The sequence below is a fragment of the Ophidiomyces ophidiicola genome (genome assembly GCF_022830035.1).
Source record: "Ophidiomyces ophidiicola strain CBS 122913 chromosome Unknown scaffold_1, whole genome shotgun sequence".
In the NCBI taxonomy this organism is placed as follows: domain Eukaryota; kingdom Fungi; phylum Ascomycota; class Eurotiomycetes; order Onygenales; family Onygenaceae; genus Ophidiomyces; species Ophidiomyces ophidiicola.
This window is the reverse complement of record NW_026054641.1, coordinates 51,057-68,297: the sequence shown is the minus strand read 5'-3', so window position 1 is coordinate 68,297 and position 17,241 is coordinate 51,057. Positions and strand designations below refer to the sequence as shown.

Below are 17,241 nucleotides of genomic sequence, written 5' to 3'. Positions count from 1 at the left end.
TATTGGTCACCAGAACTGTGACCCACTTGTTGAAACCCTCGTTTATCGCCGGGATTTAATTTATCAGGCACCCTAGGAGATGCATGGAATCTATCCAAGTGTGATAGAGTAATTGGGAATGCTACCCTAGCATGCTATCTGTTGGCGATCTGCTTCGGGAACCACAAGACATGTGAATGAAAATAACTGATATATTTTTGGGGGTCACAAGCGAGGGGAGTCGTGCTGAGTCGGTTCTGACATATCATGCATGGCAAGACAGAAGACATGTCAGCCCATCAGAGCCGCTTGCTTGCTTTTCCAGACTTCGCCCGGTCACGTTCGCGCTTTGCATAGATCTCGGCAGTGAAAGGGCTGAAAATGAAAAGGATTGGTTAGTTCAAAGGCAGGTCGCCGGTATCAAGGGGATTTCACAGCACAGCCTAGGAGGAAGGGTTCAACGTACTCTTCCCATTTCAAGGCAAACCAATACACGATAAACACCTCCGCGGTCAATACTAGACCGGCAACTTTGCCGAAATAGAGTGCAACAGCCAAGAAACTCATCGTACTGCCCCAGTACATCGGGGCACTGGATACGTTGAATGGGAATCCAGTGACCGGCGCATCCATCAAAATTCCGAAGTAGTCACCCAAATACGTACCCGTGACCCCTAAAGCCCACATACTCGAGAGCACCAGGGTGTTTCCCACGGCAAACAATCCATATGCTAAATATGGCTGGTGAATAGGGGCAAAATACGGTTGATCTTTGAGAGCCTGGCTGTAGAGATGGTCACGGAATATTCCTATCGAAAAGATAACCGCCCCGAGAAAGTAGCATCCATAGTATGGACTGCCAAATATTCGAGTTAAAAAGTGATTGCGGTACTCTGCGGGCCAAATTGCGACGGGTTAGCAAGGCTGCCAAAACAGCCTGGCTCGCCCAGGGCTCGGTTCGGATACGACGTACCTTGTCGCGCAACCACACTGAAAAAAGTCATTGGTCAGCTTATCTCGGTTAGTTAATGTTACAGCCACCTTTGACTTACTTCCAAAAAATAGGATTGAAAGCGATTGCGGCTGCCGCAACTGTGATATGTCGTGGTTAGCATTTGTTGGATGCTAATACATTCATACATCTTGAAAGGTGGAAGGAAAGAGCATAACAATGGTGAGCGATTAGCACCCACACGTGTGATGCAAAGCTTGCCATACCTTTCAAGCTGGGCTGGCTGAAGTCGACGAAGTCGCTAAGAGACGACATGGTTGCGAAAGCGTCTGCGCTGAGAAAGTCGAGTTGGTCTCGTCGTCATCAGCGGGCTTTTGTTGACGTTTTCACGCCAAGACCGTGACGTCGAAGTGGGCCGGACCTTCGTCGGGCCGGCAGGTGCTGGTTTCACGTGACGGAAACATTCGCGTCCTATCATATCATATGGAGCCGACATAGGACTCGACTCTCGAGTCACAACGGCGTTGGAGTGGGTGCTGGTAATTGACAGAATTGGGAGCTGGCACTTCATGAATTCGTCGAAGAAGCAGCCATGGGGCTGGCCTGGATATCGCCTCTGAAAGAATGACCTTCCGTCGCCGCGATATTCTCCTCGCCGGTGCTGGTGGCTTCATAGCATGGGGGCTGCTCGTCGAACGGCTTCCGGTTCTTCGGCTTCTCGGATATTCATTTGTGCTTGGTGCTAGCTTTGCTGCGTTTACCTTCGGAGCCCTGATCGTACTCAACGTTCGAGATGGAACACGCGATCGAACAAAGCCAACCAGTTTGGCCGGCACTTCCATTGCTTTTCTTACATCCCGTCATTGGGCAGAACACTCCAGAAATTATCAGGAAGAAATAGATTATCGGCCGGACACACTCTATCCCGAATCTCTTATCGTATCTGCTTCTTTGGACGAGTTGCTTCAATTTGCAATGAGGGATTTTATCCTGTCGTGGTATGGACATATCAGTGGAAATCCAAAGTTTTCGAATGAAGTGGATCGTGTCATAAGATTGGCGATTAATAATTTGAGGAAAAGGCTGGAGAATGAAGACTTGGTGGATATACTCGTCTCCCGTGTTGTACCCATTGTGACGGCACATTTTAGAGAGTTTGATAGGGCCGAGAGAGCAGTACGAGGGAAGAATCTCACTCACAATGTTACGGAATCTGAAGAATTGGATATTGCCATTGCTTCTAAATACTTGGATGGCAAACTACATTCTGCTGCAGCACCATCATTTCCTGACGGAAACCATCCGCAGCAAAGCTATCTGCGTAACATTACTTTATCCCTCCTTCCAGAGTTGCTACCACCAAATCTTCTTAATAGCCGGGCCGTATCTATCTTAATCAGAGAAATCATCACATGTGCCGTCCTTTCCCCCTTGATGGAGCTTTTGACTGATCCAGACACTTGGAATCAGCTAGTGGAGGCTTACGGTCGCGCCACGATTCAGGATCGAAAAACCGTTCGAAAGCTTCGTGCTGCATTGGACCGACATGCCTCTCCGCTTCCTAAATCAAACCGATCACAGCAGTTTCCAAAACTTGCACCCCATGACTCAGAGAGGGACTTTGAGCGTTTCGTGAGAGTGATTCGACGTTGTAATAACCTGTCTGACGCCAGAAGATTCAGGAGCTATGTAACTAGTCAACTGAAACGAGAGAGCATGGTGGAGGGCCAAGACCAGGTTTATCTTCGTCGACTTGAGACTGGAAAGAGAGTTCTGGACCAGAAAATTGGAAGACTCTCTGCTGCCAGCTCGAATTCTAGCCCTCATACTGGCACTGATCTCCGCTACAGTTACATATCCAAACCACACGAGGTATCTCTGGTCGACATCATGCATAGTTCCTCGGGCCTGTCATATTTTATGGAGTATATGGATCGTCTTCGTCTTATGTCCCTTGTTCAATTTTGGATCGTGGTTGATGGGTTCAGGAACCCTTTGGAGGATGACTTTGGAGATGATACGCCAAATAAGTCTATTACTTGGACGGCAACGGACCGTAACGATATAATATTGATCAGTGAAAATCATTTGTTGAAACCTGAACTACAGGTGCCGGACGAGTCGATGAAAGCTGTTAAAGAGTTCATTGTTGCTGGTAAAAGGGCAACTCCGGAACAATATCGTAAAGCAAGAACAGCAATTTTAACAGCCCAGTCTACAGCCTTGGAAGAGATGCAAAGCAAACACTACCCGGGGTTTAAAAAATCCGATCTTTACTACAAGTATTTGATCTCTGATGAAGCAGCAGCCACATTCGCCAACAAGTTAGAGAGACCTAGGGCAAGTCGTTCCCCCGCCTCTGATGGTCATCCTGTTGCAATGCAACGAACAGGCTCCCACTCCAGCACCAACTCCCGCGATATGAGAAAACCAGATCTTTCTCCCAGTGAAACGCCAAAACTTGCCCTCTTTTCAGATGCTCAGCCTCCCGAAAGACGATCCCTAGATTCATCACGGGCACCATTGTTTAGCGATGACATAGAGCCTGATCCAATGGAATCTTCAACCTACAGTCTTGGTCAAGGATCCCATAACGGCGATGGAGACCTGCAGGATAGCCGTGTCATAGCAAACATGGAAGCCGCTCTAAATGATATCATGAGTAATGAACCAAGTGACGTCAAAGGGGAAGATTCTCATTCGAAACCATTAACACCCGCTCTCCCTCTTTTCCCGCCTGGCCGAGATGTGGACTCAGCTAGGAGCTCAATTGATTCTACTCGTGTAGATATTCATCCGCCAGAAAAATTAAAGCCAAGTATAGCTTCGCTAGGGCTCGTCAATACTGCCTCTAGGATTGGCGTCTTCACAGACGATGACCTTTTCCCAGATCAAGAGAAGTTTATTGAAGATGAGTATGCAGATGAAGTACCAGACGACAATCCACCTGCAGAAGATGAAATTCATGAAGCTTCTCCGGGCGACCTTGGCCTGACGGAAGCTATCTCTGTATTAAGTTCCGATATAAAGAAACTTTCTTCTCAAGAAGCCATCGTCGATGCACTGACTCGAAAAGCGGAATTAACTAACAATACTGCTGAGCTACGCATATTGGGGAAATCTAAGTCGAGTTTGCAACGCGAAATACGCAGAAAAGAAATGCAGAGGCAGCAATACATTGTGCAAGAAAGCGACAACAGTCTCTACGGTCGTTCAATTGTTCAAATCAAATCCATTATTGTTGGAAAAGAGGAGGACGGCCGTGAATATGCACTTTGTAAGTACTGGTTCTAATTTAACATCGACCTGAGCACCCTTCTTACTGATTGTTATCTAGATCTCGTTGAGGTGAGTCGAAAAGCTGGGGAGCAGATTCCAGCAGCATCCTGGGCAATACCACGGAGATATAGCGAGTTTCATGAACTCCATCACCAACTTCGAGGGCGATATCCAGCTGTTCGGCACCTTGAATTTCCACGCAGGAGGGTGGTAATGAAACTTCAAAAAGACTTCTTGCACAAACGTCGACTAGGCCTTGAATATTATCTCCAGCAACTTCTACTTCTCCCGGATGTCTGTCGCAGCCGCGAGCTTCGAGCATTTCTATCCCAACGCGCCATCATTCCTACTCCTGGACCCGCAGATACTCCGCGCGAAGGTGAAAACCCGGACCTTGTAACGCGCATCTACAACTCCGTAACAGACTCTGTTGACGATATTCTGGGCAACATCCCTGTTTTTGACCAGCTCTCCACGGCCAGCCAAAATCTGATATCCGCCGCAACTACACAACTCAGTAATTCGCCGCCACCCGAACTCCTAACACCAGAAGACAGCCTCACGGCTGCCGAAGCTGAAGCCGAGCTAAACGCATTTGAAGACCGCGAACTAGAGCCATTCGTCAAACCCATTTGCGATATCTTCCTCGAAATCTTCGAGCTCAACAAGGGCAATAATTGGCTGCGCGGACGTGCTGTAGTCGTCGTTTTGCACCAGCTTCTCGGCGGAGCTATTGAGCGCAAATTACGTGAATATGCGAAAGCTCTGGTCCAAGACACTGCTTTATTGCGTTATATTTCCCAGGTCAAAGATCTCATGTGGCCTGGCGGTACACTCAGGCAGTTCAAGCCGCGGACACTCGCGGAGAAGATGAAGAGCCGCACTGAAGCGAGCGTAGTGTTGGCTACTTTGGTGCCAGATTTGGCGAGCAGCGTGGTGGGTAGGGCGAACGCGCAGGCTGCGGCAAGAAGAATATTTGCAACGACAAATAATAGAAAGTTGAATTTACATTTGATGTATGAGATTTTGGATGAAGTTATTGAAGTGTTGTTTGGGAGTGGCAAAGGAAAAGCGGCGTAGGCATGGACAGAAGACATTGATGGTAGTATTTTCTTCTCGACACTTGACACTTTAGACATATACTGCCGTGTGTCATCTTTTTAAGGAGTTCTGCATCGCACGGGGATTTTCTGATCACTGAATATATGGAGCATAGCTTGGGTTTGATATTGGTTGCTATAACTCTACAGGCCCTATATTGACTGTACACTTTTCCCTTACATACAGAATCATGGTTCTTCTAAAACTCCAAATGTTGATAAGCTCTCTCAACTTAGACTCAAGGCTAGTCAACCACATAGATTAAGAGGTGGAGTCATGTGGCATATTTGACTCATTCATTGAAATAAAAATGATGATAATTGATTCATTACTGTTGTAGTGCATGTACAACCTGGTTTGGCATTGCCTTCAGTGAAATTCAGCACTGCAACCCAGACATCCTAAACTATACAGTTTAACAGAATTACTTATATAACCCTCAAGAAAGCTCATAGTAAAAAGCCACTTACAGACTGAGCGGCTGATCTATTTGTGTTCTTGAGTTAAATAAATACAGCAAGTACATATGTGTGAGTGGCTATTGTAAGAATGTAAGAAAAGACATAAGTTGGTAATAGAGCCCGTATATTCACATTCTCCATACTTAGAGTAAACAAATTCGGGAGGTTTGTGAAAGGATGGTAGGATTTCACTCAGCATCACCCTTCTTCTTTGACTTTTTGCTTACGGGCGCACCTTCTTTCTTCTGGTGTACAATTAAACATGTCCATGATTCCTCCTTGTCCCACTCAAAGCCAGCCAGGATGGGGTTGTCAAGTTCATCATCAGCCTGTTTATTATAATCTTGTTAGCAACCAAAACCTAGTCATGTTTTAGATCTGTAGCCCATACCTTCTTCTTGAATTGTTTGTGTATCGCATCTAAAGCGTCTTTGATTGTTACGCCTTTTAGATTTCGAGCCGTTACATGTAATCCAAGAGGGAAATTAAGGTCGATCTTCTTGACAGGGGGCGTTGTGAGGAATTTCTTTAGGGTGTCTTTGTCATCTAAGCTTGCAGGAGATGTGTTGAGTTTCCTGGACTGCATGTTAGACATACATACATCAATTGATCGACGTCATAGAAATAACATATCATACCAGTTTAGCTTCTGTGTTTCTGGGGCAATCTTCAGTTCAATTCCTTCCTTCTCTTTTGGAGAATTGGAGTATTAGTATTGTATTATACAGAGAAAGAATCCAGCTACTTAGAAGCCATACCTAGATCATTGATGTTCATGACACCCGAATCCTGGGTGACACGCTTTGACTTCTTCGTCTCAGGAGAAGCTGGAATACCTGCAACAGCAGAGTCGATCTTGGTGAGAGGTTCCGACATATTGTATGGAAGGTATATAGTGCTAGAATAAAGCAAGAGCTTGTTAGTTTAGGTGACATCAAGCATGTAGTATGTATGTACAATAGCAATGAGGATAGATAATAAGATCTGATACAGAGAAGCCAATAATGAATGGAAAGGGGCAAGCAGGCAGTACTGTTGGGGGAGGCACTGTACCCTTAAAGCTGCAAAGGGATAATGTCTTGGAAGACAAGATTGAATCGGATGAGCGAGCTGGTAGTAAGCGGATGGAAGTAGATGAAGAGCGAGGAGTGACACGTAACTAGGGGAAAGGAAGAAGAGAGAGAGAAGGGAGAGCGAGAGAGACGACGCCAGAAAGCGGGGTTTTGAGTCAGCCGAGAAGGGTAGGAGTACAGGGGACGACATGGGGGAGACCAAGAGCTCACGCCATCCTGCCGGCGTGGCGGAAGTACCGTCTAGGTACTGCTACTTGCCGCTCTCCCGCGGGCCAATCGCAAGCTCTGGACGATGCTGGATGTCTCGTGACTGTCTGGAAGAGGAAGCAACCATACACAAGGTTGGGTGCGAATTGGCTGGGAGGAGCGTAGCCAGTCTCTGCGTGGAGGCCGGTTGCCCATCGCTGGGGTCAAACAGCGCGCCTCCTGCCTGTTACCAACACAGGTAAAACCGATTACTGATACTAACTCGTTAGTTATCTCTTTGGCTGGCTTGCCCAGTGCACATCACTGTGACGACGAGCTTGGTAACGAGGCACACGAGGTATCTCACAAGTACTGCTACATCATCGTCTCCACCTTGGCTGGATCGGATCACCTGCCGTTCGATCTGATTCGTCGTACCCCGCATTCTCTAACACAACCCCCATAGCACTAAACTCAAGACAGCTTAGCTTAACCCGTCTCCCGTTTGCCCTTGTTTGCCCATCGTGCTTCGGTATTCATTTTAACACGGGAGTAGAAGCGATCCGCCTGTCGAAAGTTGAGGTGAGAGCTTGCTCAAAGCAGGGCCTGGGTTTTCAGGTCCCATCAGCCATTATAACACAATACGGAGTACTGGTTGCGTGAGCATCTCCGTCCTGCGTGGACTCGGGGCCGTCCTTTCCGAAGTCACCTCACCAAGGATCTAGACTGTACACCGACAACAGACAATAATCGAGTGGGTTAGAGCACATTCTCGTCATCCTAGATACCCTTCTATAGGCCTCCATAGCAACTTCAGTGGCTAAACTAGGTTAAACTAGAAGTGCTTGACCTTGCCTGAAAGCAAGGGGTAGAATCTCTAAAACTGTCCTCGAGGCTCCATTTAAGTTTTAAGCATATGCGAGCTGTTATCCATGCTTCTCAAAATCAACGAGTAGTATATGACAATGGAGTTGGATTGAACCTGAGGCGTGGTCTTTTCAATCAATAATGTATTTTGCATGGTGAGCTCTTACCCATGTCCCTTGAGCTTCATCGGCGGGCGCCTAATTTTGAAAGGCCTTAGCCTCCTTCCTCATTAGCGTACTAATGCAAACAGTGTAAACAGCTTTGAAGCTAGTTAGATGAGTCATCACACACATGACATTTGTCGCGTTTGCACCGCACCTCTATCATAGCCAAACATCGAATCCAAAATAGAAAACGAGCAAAGCTTCGAGGGTTGAAGCAAAGCCGATTTCCCGCACTTGTTATTTCCTTTCACGTTTTGATTTTTTACTCTTCGGCTTGGAGCTTTTTCCCTTTTCTTCCTTTTTTTACAGTGTGCATGAGAGAGTAGAGGCTGCAAAATGTCAGGACTGTTCGGTTCCGTCGCAGCCTCTGGAAGCACCTCTAGTGCTACAGGTGATCTCTCGAAAGACGTCGCACTGTCTTCCCCGCCTGAAGATAGTATTTCTGATCTTGCGTTCTCAAGTGTCAGCGATCACCTTGCGGTCGCTTCATGGGACAAGAAGGTCCGCATCTACGAAATCAACGAACAGGGCCAAAGTGAAGGGAAAGCTTTATTTGAGCACCAGGCTCCCGTGTTGAACTGTTGTTGGTCGCCTGTATGTTCATCCTATTTTATTTTTCACTAATCTTTTTCATAATTGATTTCTTTAACACATACGGGGTATTTAGGATGGAACAAAGGTTGTTGGCGCCGGTGTCGACAAAGCCGCTCGCATGCTTGATCTTGCCGGCAATCTCAGCAATCCCGTTCAAGTCGCCGCACATGATGCTCCTATTCGATGCTGCGCCATGATCTCAAACCCAGGAAACTCGTCACAACCTTTGCTTATTACTGGATCTTGGGACAAAACAGTGAAATACTGGGATTTACGACAATCGACGCCAATTGGCTCGCTAGATTGTCAAGAAAGAGTATATACGATGGATGTTAAGAACAAGCTCTTAGTTATTGGTACAGCTGATCGATATATCAACATCGTGAACCTGGATAACCCTGGCAAATTCTACAAGACAATACAATCCCCTCTAAAGTGGCAAACTAGAGTCGTCAGTTGTTTCGCAGATGCGACTGGCTTTGCAGTTGGAAGCATTGAAGGCCGTTGCGCGATTCAATATGTGGAGGACAAAGATTCAAGCTCAAATTTCAGCTTTAAATGCCACCGTGAAACCCCGCCCAACACAACCAATATCAGCAACGTGTACTCAGTAAACACCATCGCCTTCCATCCGACACATGGAACTTTCAGCACCGCAGGGAGCGACGGCACATTCCACTACTGGGACAAAGACGCTAAACATAGACTCAAGGGTTTCCCCAACGTCGGAGGAACAATTTCTAGCTCGACTTTCAATCGTACCGGAAACATCTTTGCATACGCTGTGAGTTACGACTGGAGCAAAGGATATACTGCCAATACCGCCCAAACTCCAAATAAAGTTATGATGCATCCCGTTGGTGCAGACGAAGTACGACCTCGCCAGGGTCCACGCAGGAACAGATGATACAGCGTAAGTGTTTTTATACGACTACTAAATCATCGCCTTTGAGGGTGGGCTGCACAGAATTCCTTATCGAAAGCACCACGTCTGTCAGCCACCCTCATGATTCAACGACCAATAAATGAATAAATGGACTCGACTCCACCTTCTTCGTATCTTCGATACATTTCATATGGCGCTGTGGCTATTCCCGTAAAGTCAAGGTTCTTTATACCTTTTCTACTATACATCTTCTCAGCATTTTATGAACACACTCTCGCTGTAGCGACCATCTTTGACAGATCCTGTTTCTCACTGCACTGCCCTTCTCTTGATTACTGCGGGATCTGGAAATTGGTATTTGGGTTGCTTTTTGAGATACGATTCCCTTTTACATACCTCCCGTATTTTTTATTTTTTTTTTGCCAGTCATCTATTACTCTGCCGAAAATATTTACCCTGGCGCAAATTGAAAACTGCAGCGCAACTTCCATAATATTAGGCGCAGTAGATAGATCGGAATCAATTGAATGGAAGTTACTTTAATTGTCAGTCACTTGCAAAAAGAACAACAGCATCTCCGATTCATGTCTGTCTACCACATAAGGTCTTCCGGAGGACGTCTTGACTCCACCAAAAGCAAAAAAGTAGAACGAGAAAGACACTCCCCATATGCTAAATGGCAACCGCTTCCCCAGAAAAGGACAAAGAAGACTCGCTCATCCATCATGGCCGTTTATTTTTCCGTCAAAAAACCAACTAACTCTAAGACGTAGGAATGGTAACTTGCGCAACGCCGTCGGCAATCTTCTCGACAGGCTCGTCTTCGTTGCCCTCAGCCGCCACAGACACCGATTCGGTACCCCCTTTCGCAGATGACTCTACACGTTTTCCCTCATTACCAATAGCTTCCTCCTGGCCAGCCTTTGGCGACTTTTTCTTGTCCTTCTTCTTTGCCTTGTTTGCAGCTTTCTTCGCAGCTAACTTAGCGGCTTCCTCTTCCTTCTTCTGTCGTTCAGCCTGCGAGCCACCGAATACGGCACGCCATTCATCCGCCTTCTTGACATCAATATTGGTGAAGAGGTATTGTGCTTTTCCAATTTTATGGCCTGGTTTTATGACTGTTGGTTTCCAGCCCTCTTTAAGGTCGTCCAAAGATGGAATATTATTAAACGTAGCATCGAGTTGTTCAAGGATGGATTTTGATGTGGTAGGGAGATAGGGAGCAAAAACGCTGGATAGAAGGTGAATCAAGTTGATGACGATGCCAACTACAGTAGCCGCGCGTTCAGGTTCATTAGCAATGAGGGAATTGTCGAGTTTATTGGATTGGATAAGATTATTTCCTGCTTCAGCAATTCTCATGGCAGTGGTGAGTCCTGCACGGAGATGAACACTTTCCATTTCTTCGATATATTGACGAAGAATCCCCGTTATGTCATCTAAAACGGGGTTGAAAGATTCTGGTACTGTAAACTCAGGGACAACACCACTGTAAGCTTTGGGACTTGCAATCAGTTTGATAATTCTGTTCACGAGGTTTCCCAATTTGGCCAGAAGCTCTCCATTATTGGCGTCAATAAAAGATCGCCATTCAAATTGTGTGTCCCCTGTTTCGGGTCTATTTTTCAAAAGGTAATACCTCCATACATCTGCCGGAATTCCAGTGTCCTTGGCATTATTACCAAACACCCCGATACCACGAGATTTGCTGAACTTGCCATTCTCATAGTTTAGGTATTCCGTCGTACTTAGGTGATGTAGCATGGTCCATTTGTCATTAGTGCCTAACTGACAGCCAGGGAAAATAACAGCATGGAAAGGCACATTATCTTTGCCCAGAAACTGGTACAGTTGAACGTCATCTGGATTCCTCCACCAGAGCTCCCAATCGTCCGTGTAATTTGCTGTGATGGAAGGATATCCAATACAAGCCTCAAACCAAACGTAGAGAACCTTCTTTTCGTATCCCTCGAGCGGAACCGGTACACCCCATTTCAAATCTCTAGTAATGCCACGATCCTTCAAACCCTCTTTTAGCCATGCTTCGGTAATGACCCGGCTGTTCTTTGGCCAATCACCCTTCTCGATGGCTGGACGAACCCATTCTTCGATCTGGGGCTGGAGTTTATCTAAAAGAAGGTGTATGTGTTTTGTTGGGCGGTTTACCGGTGTCGCGCCATCAACCTTGCAGCGAGGATTTATCAGGTCAAAGGGATCTAGCAAGTTTCCACATTTGTCACACTGATCTCCTCTCGCGTCATCGTAATGACATCGAGGGCACTCTCCTTCGACGTATCTGTCTGCCAAAAATGACTCGTGTTTTTCGCAATAAGGTTGTTCGGCCGTCTTTTCCTCCAGGTATCCATTGTTATAGAGTCTTTTGAAGATACTCTGTGAAATTTCCGTATGCTTAGCTGTTGGGGTTCGACCAAAGATATCAAAGCCAATACCAAACCACTCGTAGACCTCTTGGTGAATTTTGTTGTATTTCGCACAAAGTTCCTCGGGGGTCACACCCTCCTCCAGGGCTTTGGTCTCAGTTGCAGTGCCATATTCGTCTGTCCCGCAGATATACAACGTCGGTCTGCCACAGGCTTTGTGATATCTAGCGTCTTTTTGTCAGTATCTCCACACGAAACATACAGAATAATAAGAGTCTGAGACGAACCTCGCAAAAACGTCAGCACTCAGGACGGAACCGACAATATTTCCCAAATGCGGTACGTTATTAACATAGGGCAAAGCGCTGGTAATTAGGATATTCCGTTGGCCTTTCTGAGGCAGAATCTTCTCCTGCGAGCCCATGTTGGCCGAATTGTTGGGGAGGTTGCGACAAGGATGGATTCCTGAATTGCAATGGCGGGGACAGCGAGTAGCTCACTAGCGGGGAAGCAAAAAATCAACAAGCTTTGACTCATCCGGATTCTACATACCCTAGCCCGCCCTATCACATTCTACGTTTCAAACGGTCATCTGCCCTTTGGTCGACACGCCAGGCACATTGGTGATGGATCTGGACAGCCTCCTGGATTTAGAGGAGGGCTTCTACGCCGAGGGCTACGAGCTTGGAGTCACAGACGGCCAACGAGCGGGGTACAATGAAGGGAGCATTTTTGGTATAGAGAAGGGATTCGACAAGTTCCAGGAGATGGGTCGGCTATATGGCAAGGCAATAATTTGGGCAAAAAGGTTACCCGGAGAGCATGGTCTTCTCCACAGCTCGAGGACTGTGAACGGCGCTTCTCAGGGCCCAGGAGGCAGCCCCAAGAGCGCCGCATGCATTGTGCATCTGCCCGACCTCCCGTCGAATCCTCGACTAGAGAAGCACCTGACATCTTTTCTCTCGCTAGTTGACCCATTAACGTTACCGATGGAAAACACAGAGGACGCAGTCGCCGAGTTTGACGAGAGGTTGAAGAAAGCAGCAGTGAAGGCCAAAATTATAGAAAAGATACTGGGAGAATCAAATTCTGAACTAGAAAGAGGAAAGTCTGGGATTTCGAACCCGACCACTGGCTTCAGCAACATTGAGGATGTGGGAGCCATGCCGCTTAGAATGGTGCAGGGACCGTGATACTCCTATACTGATGGTTTCCAGAGTGGCTCCACCTTCGCTTACTGCTAACGCCTTATGTGGCTCATTTCCATGGCCATGAAGAGCTATTGCCATTACAGAGTATGAAATATTGTGATTAGGCTTGAAAGATCCTGAACCTCTCAGCGAACCCAAGTTAAATGGGTATAGAAATAGAAGAAGGTACAGTTGCAGCATTGATATAAGATTCGTTACCATGCTACCGACTGCCTTAGGGGTAAAATAGATCTGGCAACTTTCCCCATTTCTCCCATTAAATGGAGGGAGAAATATATTAGGGATTCCCTCGTTATTCTGGGACGGTATTTCCGAATATTTTGACTTGATCTTGGGGATGATATCTGTATATTTTCGCTTCTGTCTTTAGCATTCGTGCTCCAACTGGGCTACAAAGATAGGCAGTATTTTATCGTGTATGAGGACTAGTGCGAAGGCCATGAGAATTGCAGATGAAGCGGTGAAGAAACATTATTTTCTTTGAAATGGGGTAGATACTTTTGTGTTCTAGATCATAGCAAAGTAAGGGCTTTTTGTTCGTCACAGACGACTTATGGCTATCTTAATGTTGAAGCGCCATTAACAGCCCAACTATCCTACGCTTGAGCCAAACGCCAGCATCAAAGACGGTGCCAACAGCTCTGAAAGCTACCGCTTACTCACGTATCATGAAGCAGCACCCTGTTTGAAGCTGGAACAGTCGGCTTCGGTGCAGCTTGAGCCCTTAAGGAACAATCCCATTTGAAAGTCGGCCTCATACATTCATCTCAGTCTTGTGCCAGACATATACTCGCCATCTGAAGCACACCCTCTTTGCTGGCATGGCCGCCAATGAAGCCGCTAGCATGTGTGAAGACGGCTCCTGGAGGAGGTCTCGATAATTGCTTCCTCTGGGCATCGGCATCAATAACCTTGTCAAGATCCGCGTCTCGCATGCCACGCCAGGAGTCAGGCAAGGGTCTTCTAGACACGAAGCTTGATTCTTCTTGGGGCACACACTGGATGCGCCATTTGGAGGATGGTTCAGTGGATTCCGGGTAAAGAACATAGTAGACCTCTTTACCAATAACCGGTTCATTTGTTTGTCCGAGTGTCGAAACTCCTGGTGCTGCCTGCTCGAATTGATACAAATGTTCTTTCCACGGTACTCCGCCATTCTTGAACACGATAACTCTGCCGGATGGATGAACATCGAAACGAGACTCGTAGGCGGCTTTAACAGCCCCCCGGGCGGGCAACCATGAGCCAGTTGCCGCACGAAGTTTCCTAGAGAATATATCTCCGATGAACTTGCTAGCTTTCTCGAACAGGCCATCCTCGTCAAGCTCCTCGCCTGGATCAGCGACGTTCATATCGCCGACCACGGCAGCCAAATGGACTCCACCATTACGAAAGCGCTTTGTCAGTCCAGCGGCATCAATGCCCTGTGGGTCATAGGTAGAAATTCCATTATCATGAGCATCCAAAGCCTCGATGAAATCGGTGTAGAGCTTCTCATAGATAATGCCGACGTCTGGGTCGGTATCTGGTTTAGCCATGTGCTGAGAGACAATATCCTTCCCAAAATTCAAGTAAATCAGGCCTGCCGAAGAAAGTTTCGTCGTATGGCCAGGAAATGTTTCTGCAAACCCGCGCTGGTGATGGTCATAACGGTGTGTCGAGATGTTGTATTCCCCACCAACGTCAACGACCGTGCTGCATCCTTCGAGCTTTCCAGGTTCTCTGGTGCGAATGACAGGAGAAGACGAATACTCCGGCAACATGCGAAGGAGATAGACTGCTAAGGCTTCATCTGCGTGAAAACGGCCACTACACCAAGTTAGTCAGTACTTAAGATGTTCAACATTAGAGTAAGCATACTTGTGGGTGCCGATCAGAGGGCCAGTGAGTTTTATCTTTTTTGAGAATGAATCTTCTGCCATTTTTAAGAGTCGGCGATATATGAGCCTCATGCGCGAAAATCCATCGACAAGTTCTTCAAAGGGGAATAACAGTTGGGCGGAGAGTGAATACTTTTGACTTCACGCGGCAGATCCTGCGCCGGACTCACCAATCACCGAGCACCACTCACCAGGTAACTGAGAACTGCGCTATGAAGACACGTTCAGTAATTCTTACTTGATTCGCTAGCTGTGCTCACTGATATATTGTAGAGGGCATTTTCTTCATTCAGTACGGAGTACTCTAACCCCATACTCCGTATTCCCCAGACGTTGAACTTGATGAATACAAACCAGCTACAAAAATCGAGCTCTTTATAGGGTTATCGATGTAGTCAACTGCCATGGGAAAAAAAAAAAGTTCAGAATAATAGTCGAGGGCAATTGCATCCAATTAAATAACATGATTTAGGAAATATCAAATAAATATTCAGTCGTAGAATGAGAGGGCTTATCAAGTGAATCTCCTGGGCTGCTCAAAGACTGAGAGGCATTGTGATATGGATGAGCTGGTATTTTTATCCCGTAGAGTCTCTCTCTACCACTCATTTGCACTTGCACTGCACCCACGGTATGCCAAACCCCAACCAAAATAGTCATTTTCAGAGAACTTCCTTGGCTCCTTTTCTTCATCCACAAAAATGTGCTCATAGTCGACAAACCAGCTACAGAAAATAACGTTAAACCCAGTTAATCATCCCAAAAAGTATGAAAATGCTAGTGTACTTACCATTTATTCCCTTTCTCGTCATAGATGATGTTTCCAAGGTGTGTGTCTATCGGCCTAGCATGATAGCGCAATAGCTCCCTACCCAGTAAATCGTTAGCATTTCAACTAAAAGGCCGATGATTGCGGGATATTTTAATATCATACGTTAAGCTATTCCGAAATGCAGCTCTAATCTTCTCACGTTTGTCGAAGTCATAATCCCAAAAATCAACCAATGGCACGCCAGTGACTTTTTGCATCAATATAAACACCACATAGCCACCTGGCACAGGAAGATGCTCCCATTCTTGTAGCGAGCGCTTGACATAGAGTAGTTTAGGGGTCACCTTGCAGCCCTTTTGGTTGAAGTGCCTCAAAGAGACAAGTTCATGCTGTGTCCAAGGACTAGGGTCTCTTAGCGCTAGCTTGCGGCGGACCTCTGGGTTAAAACTGGTAGGGTATTCAGGTGGCACTCTGCTTTGAAGTCAATCAAGAGAATATGGATAACTTGAATTTGGGGTGACATGAAATAAGTAATCACCACTTACTGAAACCGAACCTTGGCGATGGCTTCATTGACCACCCTCCCATTGATGATTTGTTGGCAAGAGTAGACAGCGATGCCCTCAGCCCAGGCTTTTCCTGTTCCAGTCCTTTCTGCTGGGGAAAAGGTCGCCTTTTCAGACAGCTTTTCGCCGAGTTTCCAGATCGTGCCATCAGGAGACTCAATTATGAAGTCATCAAGCAAGTTACCAATCCAGTTCTGATGAAAGGGCAGGCGACCCATGGTCAAAAAGCGTGTTTGAGGTATAATATATTGAGGAGAAGAGAGGACAGAGTTAAGTGACGAAAAGGAGGCATGTTCTCATTTTCACAGCGATCTTCAGGGCGTTTAAATACTGTTGTTGGAATTCTCCTACAGCCCTTTGCCTAGCTAACTAACTACCAGAGGCTTGGCATGGACGCGGTCATGAGTACTCCATACAGAGTACGGAGTAACTATATTAGCCGCCGAAGCTTAGGAACCAATCAACTAAGCCACCAAACAACAACCCAGAGCCGCTGTCTTATAGTGTGTTGTCTAATATCTCTGTACCAGGTCTGTGTGGACTACAGATTTAACCGCCGCAGTCTCTTCCTATGCATCATATGTTAGTAGCCACCAAGGCCCGGCAACCAATCAACTGAGGAACTGATGCTCTATACAGAGTGTGATTTGATATCTCTGCATCAGGGTTCGGTGTGGACTACAGACCTAACCGCCGCAGTTTCCCCCTAAGCGTGCTCCGCAAATAATGCCATACATGGCGGACCGGATATTGAAAGGAATGTCCGTTTCCCAAAATAAACCAAATGTCGAGACGCCCTTCCTGATGTTTCGGCATTAGGAATACGAGAAGATATTACCAGGACCTCATTGGGCTTCTTCGCGCCAATGTCGCGGTTGGCAAACGGTGC

At 46.6% G+C, this 17,241-nt stretch overlaps 8 protein-coding genes across 8 annotated transcripts; 3 read left to right on the top strand and 5 right to left on the bottom strand.

Annotated features, from left to right (window-relative positions):
- Positions 1 to 278: 278 nt before the first annotated feature.
- OPI3 (Phosphatidyl-N-methylethanolamine N-methyltransferase) lies at positions 279 to 1,246 on the bottom strand (the record flags this gene model as incomplete). The annotated part of the gene is made up of 5 exons (XM_049249143.1): positions 279 to 354; positions 446 to 872; positions 953 to 969; positions 1,032 to 1,071; positions 1,198 to 1,246. The coding sequence occupies 5 exons, from the start codon at positions 1,244 to 1,246 to the stop codon at positions 279 to 281; spliced, it is 609 nt and encodes a 202-aa protein (XP_049111337.1).
- A 309-nt stretch (positions 1,247 to 1,555) lies between these two features.
- On the top strand, positions 1,556 to 5,290 carry TRM8_1 (tRNA (guanine-N(7)-)-methyltransferase (tRNA(m7G46)-methyltransferase); the record flags this gene model as incomplete). The annotated part of the gene is made up of 2 exons (XM_049249142.1): positions 1,556 to 4,208; positions 4,269 to 5,290. The coding sequence occupies 2 exons, from the start codon at positions 1,556 to 1,558 to the stop codon at positions 5,288 to 5,290; spliced, it is 3,675 nt and encodes a 1,224-aa protein (XP_049111336.1).
- A 670-nt stretch (positions 5,291 to 5,960) lies between these two features.
- Positions 5,961 to 6,648, bottom strand: LOZ57_000033 (uncharacterized protein; the record flags this gene model as incomplete). Its single annotated transcript, XM_049249141.1, has 4 exons — positions 5,961 to 6,101; positions 6,164 to 6,347; positions 6,411 to 6,462; positions 6,531 to 6,648. 4 exons carry the CDS (start codon positions 6,646 to 6,648, stop codon positions 5,961 to 5,963), a joined length of 495 nt encoding a protein of 164 aa, XP_049111335.1.
- A 1,750-nt stretch (positions 6,649 to 8,398) lies between these two features.
- On the top strand, positions 8,399 to 9,563 carry GLE2_1 (RNA export factor gle2; the record flags this gene model as incomplete). The annotated part of the gene is made up of 2 exons (XM_049249140.1): positions 8,399 to 8,656; positions 8,730 to 9,563. The coding sequence occupies 2 exons, from the start codon at positions 8,399 to 8,401 to the stop codon at positions 9,561 to 9,563; spliced, it is 1,092 nt and encodes a 363-aa protein (XP_049111334.1).
- A 741-nt stretch (positions 9,564 to 10,304) lies between these two features.
- On the bottom strand, positions 10,305 to 12,347 carry MES1 (methionine--tRNA ligase mes1; the record flags this gene model as incomplete). The annotated part of the gene is made up of 2 exons (XM_049249139.1): positions 10,305 to 12,147; positions 12,211 to 12,347. The coding sequence occupies 2 exons, from the start codon at positions 12,345 to 12,347 to the stop codon at positions 10,305 to 10,307; spliced, it is 1,980 nt and encodes a 659-aa protein (XP_049111333.1).
- A 202-nt stretch (positions 12,348 to 12,549) lies between these two features.
- On the top strand, positions 12,550 to 13,116 carry LOZ57_000030 (uncharacterized protein; the record flags this gene model as incomplete). Its single annotated transcript, XM_049249138.1, has 1 exon — positions 12,550 to 13,116. The coding sequence occupies one exon, from the start codon at positions 12,550 to 12,552 to the stop codon at positions 13,114 to 13,116; it is 567 nt and encodes a 188-aa protein (XP_049111332.1).
- A 785-nt stretch (positions 13,117 to 13,901) lies between these two features.
- LOZ57_000029 (uncharacterized protein) lies at positions 13,902 to 15,056 on the bottom strand (the record flags this gene model as incomplete). Its single annotated transcript, XM_049249137.1, has 2 exons — positions 13,902 to 14,943; positions 14,995 to 15,056. The coding sequence occupies 2 exons, from the start codon at positions 15,054 to 15,056 to the stop codon at positions 13,902 to 13,904; spliced, it is 1,104 nt and encodes a 367-aa protein (XP_049111331.1).
- A 556-nt stretch (positions 15,057 to 15,612) lies between these two features.
- Positions 15,613 to 16,570, bottom strand: LOZ57_000028 (uncharacterized protein; the record flags this gene model as incomplete). Its single annotated transcript, XM_049249136.1, has 4 exons — positions 15,613 to 15,739; positions 15,805 to 15,882; positions 15,949 to 16,257; positions 16,332 to 16,570. The coding sequence occupies 4 exons, from the start codon at positions 16,568 to 16,570 to the stop codon at positions 15,613 to 15,615; spliced, it is 753 nt and encodes a 250-aa protein (XP_049111330.1).
- Between the last annotated feature and the right edge of the window lie 671 nt (positions 16,571 to 17,241).